General features: G+C 43.7%; 1 protein-coding gene across 1 annotated transcript; it reads left to right on the forward strand.

The window, feature by feature from the left end:
* Positions 1-59: 59 nt before the first annotated feature.
* lats1 (large tumor suppressor kinase 1) lies at positions 60-11,684 on the forward strand. The gene is made up of 8 exons (XM_034076090.1): positions 60-265; positions 1,266-1,706; positions 2,369-2,486; positions 3,131-4,527; positions 4,986-5,568; positions 7,243-7,425; positions 9,249-9,355; positions 9,433-11,684. Exons 2-8 carry the CDS (start codon positions 1,359-1,361, stop codon positions 9,937-9,939), a joined length of 3,243 nt encoding a protein of 1,080 aa, XP_033931981.1. The 5' UTR covers positions 60-265; positions 1,266-1,358; the 3' UTR covers positions 9,940-11,684.
* The last annotated feature ends 2,534 nt before the right edge of the window (positions 11,685-14,218 follow it).

The following is a 14,218-nucleotide window of genomic DNA, read 5'->3' on the forward strand; positions in this document are numbered from 1 at the left end:
GAGTTACTTTCCTTCTTTTATTGTTTAATCCACCATTGCCGGAAGTGTGTCCCGTTCCTTCTTCGTGTGAACCGTTCTCTGTTGTGTTGTACTTGTCATTCAGACATCCCAGGAATCCAACACGATTAGAAACAGCCAGGGCATCAGGACCAGGACATTTTAAGTTAAAGTTGTACGTCCTTGTTTCCGTAAAAGGTCAAGGAAAAATATCGGTCGTTGCCAAAGAAGTACAAGTGTCAAAAGAACGCGGATTTTACAGATATCGGTAAGTTGTCAGACGCGGATAACGGCTATCTAACTGATGCTGTTCCGAGCTAGCAGCTAGTTAGCATAGCAGCAAATGGATGCCTTTTACACAGGCCATGGATGTGCTTCTGCACTATTGGATTATATTCAAAGTTAAATTGTAATATTGGGAGAACATTGGGTCAATAAGTAAAAGTCATTTAGGTGAATGTGTGAAACAATTCTAGCATTTTATTTCACTCCACTCGTGAATGAGCTGCAGTGTAGCGCTGTGTTAGCCTGTGCTGCTAACGAAGCTAGCAAGTGTACAGGCAGGTGTTTTGTTTTGGGAATAGTCTTTAATCTGAGGAATCTTTCTTAACCTTAAGGTTTGAATAACGAGGGAACCTTAACGTGAATCAGTGGTGGGAGAAGTACTCAGACCTTTTACTTAAGTAAAAATAGAAGTACCAAAGTGTAGGAATACTCTGTTATAAGTAATATCCTGAATTCAAAATCCCAATGAAGTAAAAGTATAAAAGTACAAGCATCTAAATATAGGCCTACTTAAGTAATAATTATGCAAATGTGCCCATTTCAAAATAATATATGATTTGTTTTTTAATATTGATGCATTAAAGTGTTATTAAAGGTGCAGCTAGTTGTAATGACTATATGCTGCAGTGTAGTTTGTGGATGTTACTCCAGGTGTAACTAAAGTCTGATTTAAGTGTTTATCTATTTCATACCATTAATCCACATTTGAAGTAAGTGAAGGTATTTCTATTATGTAGTGGAATAAAAGTACACAATTTACCTGTGATTTGTGATTGGCTAGAAGGACAAAAGTACAAAGTTGCAAACATTTCTCAAAATAGTACTTAATCTAATGAATTACTGTTAACAATATAGGTTAATTTGATCATACAGTTTGCCTCATCGTTGCTATTGTTTACCTGATACTATCTGCTAACCTGTTTGATAACATGCCGTGTGTTTTGGTTGCTTGCTCATCTCATATTTTACATTCCTGTCAGCAGCATGCAGATGTGAGTGCAGCCGTCCTGCTACCCTTTACTGCGACTGAGTGGCATCCTCTTCATCCCCTTCATCGTCATCATACATGCTCTTACATGAAGAGAGGGGAGAAACCCGAAGGATACAGACAGGCGAGACCCAAAACGTTTCCTGCCAGCAACTACAGCGCCAACAGCCAACACATGCTGCAGGAAATAAGGAACAGTCTGCGCAATCTATCCAGACAATCGGACCCCCCTAAAGCAGACTCTGGAGGAGCTGTAAAAATGCCTCCGGAGGACTCAAGGCAACAGGGGCGATGCAGCAACCCCAAGCACCCCTACCACAAGGCCTTACAGGAGATCCGCAAGTCCCTGATGCCTTTTGCCAATGAGCCGAGTACTTCAGGACCGGAGGGGAACAAGCACATGTCTCTGGAAAGTCCCTGCGCTGGGTTCGACGAGGTAAGATGTTTTCGTCTTTTATTTGTCACTTTTGTCTTTTGTTTGTGAAGGAATGTGGAGGAATTTGATTCTAAACATAACTCTGCTATAGAGAATAAGAGCACTTTGTGTACTGGAGAATTATTTGAAAAATGAGAAATATGCAAAGTGGAATTTCGAGCTTGTCAGGTGACTTAAAAAACAAAGTACTTTTTTAGTTGGCAGTCCACTTGTTTTGACTCAGAGAAGGCGCCCTGGCATATGCAGTGCACTATTTTTAGTTGGAGCAAATGTTTAGTTTGTAAATAACTATTAAAATAGTTGGAGACAATTTGCCATTGTTCTTATAAATGAATAATTAAACAAAGCAATCTCTTGTTAGGGCTTCTCGAATGTCAGAATGTGTCTTATTTCATTGTGAACGGAATATCTCTGGCTTTTTGTTGTGGCAAAAAAAGGCAACATGTTTTATAGACAAAACAATTAATTGAATAGTCCAAAAAATAATGTCCAGATAAATCCATAAGTAAAATACTTTTGATGCATCTACATGACATTGCAAGACTGTAAAGATGCATGAATGAACTATTAGCAAAACAAGCAATAAATGTATTCACAGATATTCAAGCTTTGATTGCCCAAACTCTAAATGTTAACTGTTGTTTTGATGGCTTTGTAAACAGAGCAACAGTCGCAGCATGGGGGCGGTTATAGACTACAGTGGTAAGGTGATCTACCAGGACCCGATGAGGGAACAGAAGCTTGCTGCCAACCCCAACTCTACCGGTCTGAAAGCCCCAGGTATGTAACCGTCCACTGGGACTCAATGCGAGGCTCTATTGTTCGCTTTCCGGGCGTTTTCATCTCACCTTGATATTGTTGGCAGGGTTTGGAACATGTGCTTAAAGAAAGGACAAAACATGCTGACAATAAGAGAACGAGTCACCGTATCACATAATGGAAACAAGTAGGGCAGAAATTAGGCTTTTGTTTTCAATCATGATGACGTAATGCATCGACAGGTGCACTGCTGCTATCATTACGTGTGTTTAGTTTGTTTGCTTCACCTTTTATTAAAAAATATATATATTTTCCTTTTGTATCTTTTGACAAGTCATGTTTTACAGCGGTGCTCCTTCTTCTTTTTTAATCAATACTGGTGGATTTTTTTTAAATAGTACACGTACATTTAGTAATAATGATCTCAGAGAATATTCCAGTTTTTTAAAGGACTTTTTTCTTGTTAATTTACCAATGTTTTAAGTTTTTTTAAATGATGTTGTATTGTGAACATGACTCTGGTGTGTGAGAGGACATCACTTATTTGTGTTCATGTATGCATTTTACACATTTTAAGGTGTGTAAAAAAACATAGTTCTACCAATTTATTTTAGTTTCTACGATGTAAAACTAATTGTATTCTTTTCCTTTGTGTGTGTCTGTAGGAAGTTCTCACATCTCGCAGCCTGTGCTGAGGAGGCCGAGCTGGAAAGGCTCTAAGGAGTCTTTGGCCCCTCGTCACGTCATAGTGGATGGAGTGATATACCGCTCAGACAGCCCGGGGCCCCCTCCCTCCTTCCCCCCCGCTAACAACCAGAGAGTGAACCCTCCCCTCCCGCCTCAGGTGCGCAGTGTCACACCTCCTCCCAACCGCTGCGCCGTGCCCAATACATCATCCTGGGACCCATCAACCAAGCGCTACTCCGGCAACATGGATTACCTCGGGGCCCGCATCTCTCCGGGGCCTCCGGGGCCCTGGCCTGACGGGTACCAGTCATCAGCCCCTCAGAATCAGCGTGGGATCAGCCCGGTCCCTGTGGGTCACCAACCCATCATAATGCAAAGCTCTGGGGGCAACAAGTTCACCTTCCCCCCCCCCAGCTGGTCTCAGAATGGCTCCGCCCAGCCGGACTACATCCCGGCCGGCAGCAGACAGCCCCCCCCTCCGTACGCGGTCAACCAGAGCAGGCACAGTCCCACGGATCAGCAGTCAGGAGGACCCGCCTCCTCTCCCTCGTACGCCAACGGTGGAAACATCCCTACGTCCATGATGGTGTCCAACAGGCACAGTTACAACCTTGACCTGTACAACATAGGTCTTCCTCAGTCCTGGGCCCCCAGCCAGCCCTCTGGAAACAGCAGCACCCAGGACCTGTCTCCGTCGTGGCAACACAACGTGCCCCCCCGCTCCAACTCCTTCAACAACCACCAGCTGAACAGCAGGGCGGCCCACCAGTCCAGCTCCCAGCCCTCCGCCACCACCGTCACGGCCATCACACAGGCCCCCATCCTGCAGCCGGTCAAAAGCATCCGTGTGCAGAAACCTGAGCTCCACACCGCCGTCGCCCCCACGCACCCTCCATGGATGCAGCAGCCGCCCCCACCCCTTCAAGCTGCTCCTGCTTACCCAGAACCCCCAGCCCCCGTACCCCAGATCGCTGTTGTAGCAGAGGCCCCGAGCTACCAGGGCCCCCCTCCACCTTACCCCAAGCATCTCCTCCAACAGCAGGCTGCATCCGCCCCACCTGCCTACGACCCGGGGGTCAACAAGCGCAACTCAGGCCGAGAGGAGGCGGCCGAGGCGGAGAGCAGCAGCAACGACAGCTCCCGGGACAAAACCACAGAAAGCGCCACGGAGAAGGAGAAGAAGCAAATCACGACGTCCCCCGTTCCCGTGCGACGCAACAAGAGGGACGAAGAGCCGAGAGGGGAGTCGGGACGAGTCGCCCTGTACTCGCCCCAGGCCTTCAAGTTCTTCATGGAGCAGCATGTGGAGAACATCCTCAAGAACCACCAGACGAGGATCCGGAGGAGGAAGCAGCTGGAAAGTGAGATGCAAAGGGTGAGGAATATCCTTCATCATTTCTTATGAAGTTAAACAAATCCTAATGTTGCTGCCTAAAGAAATATGTTCTACTCTTTCCAAACTTTCCCCCTGCTTTCATCGTGTCTTTTTCATGCTGTTCTGAGCTGCTCTTTGTCTCCTTCTCTCTCCTTGCGGTCACGAACAGCTGAACTAAAAGGTAAAGGTGTCTGTGCTGTCTTGTGACACAGAGTAGTCCACACACTTCAGTTATTCAAGTAAGCTGTTGTTAAGAGTCTAGTGTTATAATGCGGCATGTGGCCAAAGGAAATGCATGCCACTCCATCTCACAAGCATGCGTGCACCGTGTCCTCAGGCGATTACCTTCATGCCAGTGTATAACTTATTCTAACCAGGACTCCATTGGTGTTTAAATGCAACCTTTTTGTTGACATGATGTGGGCCATTTGAATCACTCCTGACTGTCCTGTGCTCAGGTGGGCTTGTCTTCAGAAGCGCAGGAGCAGATGCGCATGATGCTCTGCCAGAAAGAGTCCAACTACATCCGGCTAAAGCGAGCCAAGATGGACAAATCCATGTTCAAACGAATCAAGATGCTCGGCATCGGAGCGTTTGGAGAGGTGTGCCTGGCCAGAAAAGAGGACACCGGAGCGCTGTACGCCATGAAGACGCTCCGCAAGAAGGACGTGCTGCTGAGGAACCAGGTGGCCCACGTGAAGGCTGAGAGGGACATCCTGGCCGAGGCCGACAACGAGTGGGTGGTGCGTCTCTACTACTCCTTCCAGGACAGGGACAACCTGTACTTTGTCATGGAGTACATCCCCGGAGGAGACATGATGAGCCTCCTCATCCGGCTGGGAATCTTCAAAGAAGAACTCGCCCAGTTCTACATCGCCGAGCTAACCTGCGCCGTGGAGAGCGTCCACAAGATGGGCTTCATCCACCGAGACATCAAGCCCGACAACATCCTCATAGACCGGGACGGACACATCAAACTGACCGACTTCGGCCTGTGCACCGGCTTCCGCTGGACGCACGACTCCAAGTATTACCAGAGTGGTGGGTGTTACATTTCTTATATTTAACAGTTGAGTGTTTAATTCACCCTCTAGAGCAGGGGTTCCCAAAGTGGGGGTCGCGAGACCCCGAGTGGGGGTCGTGAGATGATTACAAAATAAAAAATGCATACATTTTTTTAATCAATTTAAAAAAAAAAAAAAAATTAATAATAAAGTGTGACATTTTTCCGGGGCGGACTGGCCATCTGTATCATTTCCCCGCCACGAGGCTCCCCCTTTGACAATCCACTAGCGCAGTGTTTCTCAAACTTTTTCATACCAAGGACACTTAACCAATAAGAAAACACTCGCGGACCACCTGACTCCACAAATATCCAGAAACAATAGGCCTGCTTCCCTCTCCAACAGTTTAACAAATTACAGCCTAATCATGGCAGCTTAGCCTTCTCTACATCGCCTCGTTCACACATTAAATCAACATTACAAATACAACTACAGATTATATAAGCATTTAGTTCAAATGCGATTTAAAATGCTCACAGGTTTTACACCTCTTATGAAATGTAGACTACATTTATTACGGAGTTTATGTCCGAGCCAACAGCCTCTCACATCGTTGGCTACGAAAAAAATAAGGTAAACAAATTGTGAACAAAATGAACATTGCTTTTTATTTAAATTAAATACATAATATTTCACATCAAAAGAAACAACAATGTTTTAACAAATCATATTTAATAATGTGATGACAGAACTGTAAACAGAATAGCTGAAACTTTAACAAACTAAATATCTCAGTTACCTCTAATCATTAACCCATGTTTGTATAATGTAGTTAACTCCGTGTGTTGCTGCTAGCATACACAACACCTGACGTGGAAACATTACTCGTGGACGGGGCTACAGAGCTGCTAGAAAGACATTCCTCCGTCTGAATGTGGAGCACTTTTGATAAATGTTTAGACAAATTGCTCGTGTTACCGCCCTTAGCTAAACACTCTAGGCAACGAGCATTGTCCACATCAAGACGGGTAAAGTTTAACCACACCTTGGAGTGCGTTCTCTCCGCCATCTCCTCCATGCGTGTGTGTGTTGCTGTGTGTAGCAGCTGCGTGTGTGTAAACTGCCCCGCCCCCTCGCACACAGACGGGAGAGATCTCTCTCGCATTTTGCAGTCTTTTTGCGTATTAGAAACGGAGTTGGCGAAACTAAAACTGCAATATAATGTTTGTGTAACAATAATACACGAGATATGTTTTAGATGTCTCCAGTGCCGATAAAAAGACCGATGACGTCGGAGCTTAACGGTACCACGGTCTTTAATAATTCAGCCTCGGGGCCCGTTTAATACCGGGGCTCGGTACCCATCCCTAGTAAGTAATTTAAAAAATATTTCAAAGTATTCAGCAGAACACAAGCAGCTTTGTATAATTGTCAGCGTGTTCCTCCTGCCAAGAATACATGGCTGTCCTTCCAGTATGAAATGAATACGATTGTGGGGTGTCTCGACATTTCAATACCAAAAAGTCTCTATTAGCTTTCAAAGACTGACCCGACCGTGGAAGTCATTCAGTGAATATTATGGAAATCATGAAAATACTAAATGTAGGGACCAAATCAAGTTGTTTACATTTACACCCTTACTTTTATTAATTCACATGCCTGTGAAAACAGAACCCAGCTGATGGGTTAATGATGTTTGGTGGGTCTCCAGGTGACCATGTGAGGCAGGACAGCATGGACTTCAGTAAGGAGTGGGAGGACGCGGCGGACTGCCGCTGCACGGAGCGCCTGAAGCCTCTGGAGCGGAGGAAGGCCCGGGAGCACCAGCGCTGTCTGGCCCACTCTCTGGTCGGGACGCCCAACTACATCGCTCCAGAAGTGCTGCTCCGAACAGGTAAGAGGACACCCTGAAACTCACCTCATGACTAGTGTCTTTCCAGAATGTGTATTGTCTTGTTCTACTAAAGTTTGAACAAGGACTGAAGGACATAGGGGAGCCAACGGTCTTCTCAAGACGCATGAAGTAAATAACATTTGTTTGATCGATCATTGCTTTACGTTAAGCTGCAATGTTGATTTGAATGCAATTCATTAGTCATTTGTATTCTTGACAGATAATAGAATTTATCTTCAAAAGTGAATGGAACATTTAAAACGGGGGTGTCCAAACTACGGCCCGGGGGCCAAATGCGGCTCGCGGACCGTTTTGAATCGGCCCTCAGCACATTAACAAAGTATAATGGAATACGGCCCACAGATTAAACTTGTGCTTGTCTTATATTGTACTTCTTAAATTCATGTGTTAATAAGACATATTTTCAAACAAATTCAGTCTGCTGATAACAAAAAGCCCAATTACTTAAAGGTCCCATTTCTACTGATCATAATTCCATTGTTGAGGTCGACTAGAATACATTTATACTGTTCAATGTTCCAAACTCACATTGGTTTCTCATACAGCATCTCTGTAGTATGTGTATTCACTCTCTGTCCTAAACGGCTTGTTGGAGCTCCTCCCCCTCCCCCCCCCTACTCGCTACAGGGTGTACTTTGAGGGTTTGTGACTCTGCAGACCGTTTACATGCAGAAAAAGCTTCATAACACACAAGGGGACGGGTGATAACCAGAACAGCATGACATGGGACCAGGGACGTGCACAGGTACGGGCTATTGTTGCCTGGGCAACGGCCCGTTTTACCTTTTTGGCTGACCTGCCCCTCTGGAGAGAGCAAGAGGTTTTTTTTTTTTCTGTTGTGGTCGAATCAACACGATGAGCCCCCACAATTAGTATTGTCGTGTCTCGCTGCGGGAAACACACCAGCTTCATTCTTCTTCTACTACTTCTTCTTCTCCTTCTTCTTACATGTAATTGCCCGCATGGTAAACTCCCTCGACGGGGCCGCTCGCTCTCTTCTCTTGATCGCCCTCTCTCAGAGAACACTTCACTGTCCCGCTTCATTGTAGGATTTCTGCCATGTCTCTACTTTAATTTGACCACCTCTGTTATTAAGTTATGGAATACTAAATAAATAAGTCCATTAGATACCTTACCGTTACTGCGCTCATAAAGAATGATAAGAATAAGAATAATGCGTATTGAACTGGTTTCATTAGTGAGTTTATTTAAGGTACTTATAGAAGCCCTATTTTATCAGTATGTCTGCACAGCAGTTGCAATGGTCAAACTACATTGAATTGTCCCCATTTTTTCTTTAGTAGTTTCTAACATTAGATATTTTGATGAGATATGAACCGCAAAACAAAAAATGTCCCTGGTTTTCATTTTAAAAATCAAGTCACAGAATGCAAGTAGTTGCCTTAGCTGTGAATTACTGTTCAAATTAGTTAATGTAATAATCGTCTTATATTTTTTTTCGGGGGGGGGGGGCCTTTTTCCAGTTTGGAGCAATAGCCCCTCCAAATGTCTGCGCACGTCCCTGCATGGGACCTTTACATACATAACAAGCTTGAAATACACCCATCCTATTTCTCCTGATTATAATCACTGTGAGGTTTCTGGTTTAAGGGACGAGCTGCCAACACTCGCAAGAATAACTTACCTACATTTGATTAATTTTGCTAACTTATAACTGAACTTATGAGGCAGTGTACCTCTAGTGAGCGGCCCAGCCCTTCGTATATTTTTCTGTATCTGGCCCCCTGATTTAAAACATTGCTGACAGATGTTGATGTAAGAATGTCTTAAATCTCCTGCAGGCTACACCCAGCTGTGCGACTGGTGGAGTGTGGGCGTCATCCTGTATGAGATGGTTGTCGGACAGCCTCCCTTCTTGGCGAACACGCCTGTGGAGACGCAGATGAAGGTATGTGAAGCTCCCGCCGAGAAATGCGATGCGTCCTCAGTCTGCATTGTTCCTCACTGTCGTCTCTCTGTCTCCAGGTGATAAACTGGAAGAACATGCTGAACATTCCCCCGCTGGCCAAGCTCAGCCCCGAGGCGTCGGATCTCATCGTGAAGTTGTGCCGCAGCCCGGAGGACCGCGTGGGGAAGGGCGGCGCCGACGAGATCAAAGCTCATCCCTTCTTCCAGAACATTGATTTCTCCAGCGACTTGCGGCAGCAGGCGGCGCCGTACGTCCCCACCATCGCTCACTCCACGGACACCTCCAACTTCGACCCCGTGGATCCCGATAAAATGTGGAGCAACGACAGCGACGGCGAGGACAACCTCAACGACACGCTCAACGGCTGGTTCCGCAACGGGAAACACCCCGAACACGCCTTCTACGAGTTCACCTTCCGCCGCTTCTTCGACGACAACGGCCACCCGTACAGCTGCCCCAAGCCCATCGAGTACGAGAGCTACGAGGGGGAGGAGGCGGAGTCTGAGGCCCAGGTGGCTGCTGGGAGCTCAGCGACGGAGGGCCGAGACCTGCTGTACATTTAGAGACTAATGGAGGAGAGGAGGAGAGGAGACAGGAAAGCACACTTATTCCATTAGATCAATACTACAGTTCACGGAAAATAAGTAGGCTTCATTTTTATCGTTGACATTCAATTTCTGAATCTACATTTAAATGCTGTTCAGTTGTGGTGTGGTCTATTCATCTCTTCAAGCCTGATTTTTCTGCACAGTTGCAGATAGAGATACAACTACACTGATATTATTAGTCCTATACCGTTTGTTGAACCGTGTTGAATCGGTGAGCCGAACATTTTCAATAATTTCCGAGCATTGTCGAGTCTAAAAGTCAAATTTTAGTATTTAAACGTGAACGAAAAAATGACTGTAGACATTCAGAGCTATATTTGAAACCCTCAAAAGAAGCTCTGCTTGTTAAAAAAAGGACAGCTCTCAGCAGAAAACCGAATGAGCTCTGAATGTTTCGCTGGATGTTTGAAAGCGACCGCACGATGTTTGCTGCCTGAAGAATAGAAAGCTGAGTTAAATCAGGGTGATGACGTTACGCAAACGAGCCTTAATTTATTTAAGAAATTGTAATTGGTGATGCTAGTGTAGCTGCTGTTTGAGTGTGGGGATTGTTTGTATTTCATTTAAAGGTTAGAACGTTAATTTATATTTTAATTTCTGTTGAAATGGGGATTTAGTTTTGTGACTGGTAGACATTTGCAGGGATAAATCGCTCTAATTCATTGCTGTGCCTTTTTTTTATTATTATCTTTCACCAAATATACAGAGGGTTAATAATCATTTTAAAAATGAGAGTAGCAGTAGCTGATTGAACTACAGTAGGGTTTGTTTTATTTTTCTAATTTATACTTAAAATGTATTTATAAATTATACAGTGGATGTAAATAGTTTATCTTCCCTGTCAGCTGATTTATTTTCTTTTAGGGCAGGCCCTCTGTCACTGCTGCTGATTCCAGTTAATGTTTCTCTTCTGTCTCGAAACACTAAATCACAGAACTTTTAAGTATTGTTGTTAACCCCTCAGCATTCAGACTTTTATACTCGTCTCCGCCAAAGTACTAAGACCCCATTTACACGAACCGAATACGATATCAAAAAAGTCTTCCGCTCACACGAGACCGCTCGAAAGCGCTGGATACGCTGTAGTACTACATATACAGGTAATGTCACTTCCGCCTAAAACCCAGGAGGTATACGATCTAGCACTAACCCATGTGCCGGGCCTGTAAGCGGCGCCACGAAATACACCAAAAGCAGCGAAGAAAACCCCCCGAGCGCGGTTGCCATGGTTGCCCTTCTGCTTATGGCCCGTGGTGGATTTAGCAACATGTAGTTCATGTAATTCTCCACATTTAAAAATAACAATCACATGTTATTATTACCCATCATGCCTAACCACTTCATCCCGTAGTACTTTACATTATGTGTGAGCAGAGGCTTCACTTCCTGTTGTTGAAAATCACTACAGCTGACTGTCATGTGTTGAGTTTTTGTTGTGCCTGTGTATTGATTTATTAAAAAAAGAAACCGGAGTGACGGTGAAGAGAACTGCTGATTGTGTAACCTGCTGTACTTTATCTTTGTGTTTTAGGAAAAGATCTTTGAATGTAGTTCTGGACTTTATGGTGACCACTGACATTCTGCACTGGTTCTGTCTTTTCTTTGTAAGTGAGAGAATTATATTTGTGTACATTGTTGCTGCGGGAGGTAGAGGGTGATGAATAAAGAATGTCAACGACAAAATTCCTTTTATATGGGCACCTGTTGTGTTGTGATAATTATTCTACTTTTTTATATTAGAGCTCCAACTAACAGTTCATGAATGTGCCAGCAGGGGGCTCCACACACACACATTCTCCTCTGACCCAGGTCATGTGACCCATTGACAAACAATTCTTGCCGGATATTATAACTACATCAGACAAGGAGGGTGTCCTTTTTTGATTGGAATTGAATGTGTTTTGTCAATGCAAATTCAGGAGTCCAATATAAATGTGTCCTTTTTTAGTGTAGTAGCATAAGCAATATATCCAATCTGTTTATGACTAAAAGTGCCATGAGTGCCAGAAAACGTCAATATTAAATGTTGCATTCAAAGGCAATAGAGAGGCGAAGTCCCTCCCTTTCCGGGGGACCTCCATGGGACCTTATTTCGGAAAAAGTATGTATTGCAGTCAATGGAGAGAAAGATTATCTTTCAATCCCGTTTGAATTTTGCCACGAATTATACATGTTTGTCAATTTAAAAGATAATTTTGGAAGTCAACATTTTTTTTAAATGTCTCGCACCACACACACCAAGACGGCCGTCACGTTGGCACATTTCACTTCTTTCTTTCAGAATGAGGCGAAAAGTATTAAAAGAGGTGAAAATCACTACAAGTCTGGGCACGTTGAGAGCTGTGCATACACACAAGGGGAGTTAGTCGGTTCCGTGAGAGCCAGCATGCGGGACCGGATTCTGGGATTTGTAGTCTTTCTAGTTTCGTATTTTTCATAGTCTTATATTTCAACAGTTTTACGACAAACTGACTTTTTTGACATGGAAATTATTTAAGATTGACAAACATGTGTAATTCGTGGCACAATTTAAAAATCTTTCTCTCCCCATTGACTTCAATGGGGAGATGGGCGAAAAGTAAAATTTAGATGGGCGGGACTTCGTCTCTATGCATCAATTTAAAATGAAATTTGTAAATAAGCAATCTGTATGTAAATTGTAATTAAGCCATCTGTATGTCAAATGTCTTAAATTATATGATGAATTGGAAATGGGGGACCCTGATGTAAACAAGACGAAAGTCTTTCTCTGGTCTGCATCCCCTTAACAATTGTATTTTTTGAGCTGGACTGTACCCAATATACAAGCTGTTAATTAACGACATACTATACTATTACTTTTTCATGAAATTAAATTGAGAATGATGCAATAAGTCCCTCAAATTAAATATCATAATTCAAAGTTTCCCTGAGCGTTAAGCCCTCAGACAGTATTTTCAATAATAATTAGACATGAAAGGACACATGAGAGAGCACATCATTGAGGACAAAACAAGTTAACTTAAACAAGCTTATTTTTAATGGATCTGCAAAACTGTTTGAATTTCCAAAGAGAACATGTGTACCTCCCGCCCACAGTTACCCAGTGGCAAACGTTACACAACGTTACAGAAACGCTTCCAACCCAAAGAAATCTGCATGCAGCAAACAAAATAAAAATAAATCAAACCCAAATAGGAAAAAAAAAAAAGTAAAATAAATCATACAGATAATAATAAAAACATCAATAACAGGACATACTGTATAATGCCGTTCTCTTGGCTGGAGGAGAAATTCAAACGTTCCGCTTCAGTTGCGGCGTCCTCGTGACAGAGCCGACAGATTATTAAACTGTTATTTCATTGGGTGGATGTGGCCCCGCCCACAACACTAGCCCCGCCCATGTCTTCCATATAAGGCACAGGACAAAATAAACCCCCACATACAAAAGGAGCTAGCCACGCCTCTGTCACTTGGTAACAAATTGTAATGACCAAATACGGTTAGACAACAGAAAAGTGTACAAAATGTTAATCCTACATTTGTCTTTTTTTGTTTTTGTTTTATTTAGATTTCCTCTGACCGAAAGTGAGTGACGTGGGTTTGGGGGTGAGGGTGGGGTTAAGGGTGGGGGTGTCCAACCAGGTGAGCTCAGGCAAAGGAAATATTAAAAATATGAGCTTGTCTTTTCACACATTATTTCTTTATCTTTTTTTTCTTCTTTTTTTTTTAACAACTTTTAAAACAAATGACAAGAAACGTGACTCTTTTTATCAGAAATAAAAATGATCATCAGATGGAGAGTGGAAGAATATGGTGTAGGGAGGGAGGGGGGGGGGGATTAGAGAGTGAAGTGGTTTATTGTTTTATTATGATAAAGAGACAGAGAGAGAGTGTCAGTGTGCAAGAAAAACTCATGAGACAGGTTAGAGAGCGAGAGAGTTAGAGTTAGCAGTTAGAGAGAGAGAAACAGAAAATGTGTGTGTCTGTGTGTGTGTGTGTGTGTGTGTGTGTGTCTGCGTTAGTGTGTGTGAGAGTGAAACCGAGGACTTGTTCAACTGCAGCACTTGCTCTTCCAGCCTGTGACTCCACCTCCGCTGCTGATGTCCACGTTTTCACTGTTGGGCTCTTTTACAGGCGTCTGTCGAACCAAACACACACACACAAAAAGATATGAGTAATTATAACGTTGGTACAGCTTTTGAAAAAAGGTACCTCAACTAATCATTTCAAGCTTCTAAAAGTCTTTATCACC

The sequence above is a fragment of the Pseudochaenichthys georgianus genome, chromosome 24 (genome assembly GCF_902827115.2).
Source record: "Pseudochaenichthys georgianus chromosome 24, fPseGeo1.2, whole genome shotgun sequence".
Classification (NCBI taxonomy): domain Eukaryota; kingdom Metazoa; phylum Chordata; class Actinopteri; order Perciformes; family Channichthyidae; genus Pseudochaenichthys; species Pseudochaenichthys georgianus.

Bases quoted from the DNA above. Each gene is read 5' to 3' on its own strand.
- lats1 (XM_034076090.1), top strand. From the start codon at position 1,359: ATGAAGAGAGGGGAGAAACCCGAAGGATACAGACAGGCGAGACCCAAA. The intron at 5,569-7,242 runs GTGGGTGTTACA...GTGGGTCTCCAG, and splicing joins CTCCAAGTATTACCAGAGTG to GTGACCATGTGAGGCAGGAC. The intron at 7,426-9,248 runs GTAAGAGGACAC...AATCTCCTGCAG, and splicing joins AGAAGTGCTGCTCCGAACAG to GCTACACCCAGCTGTGCGAC.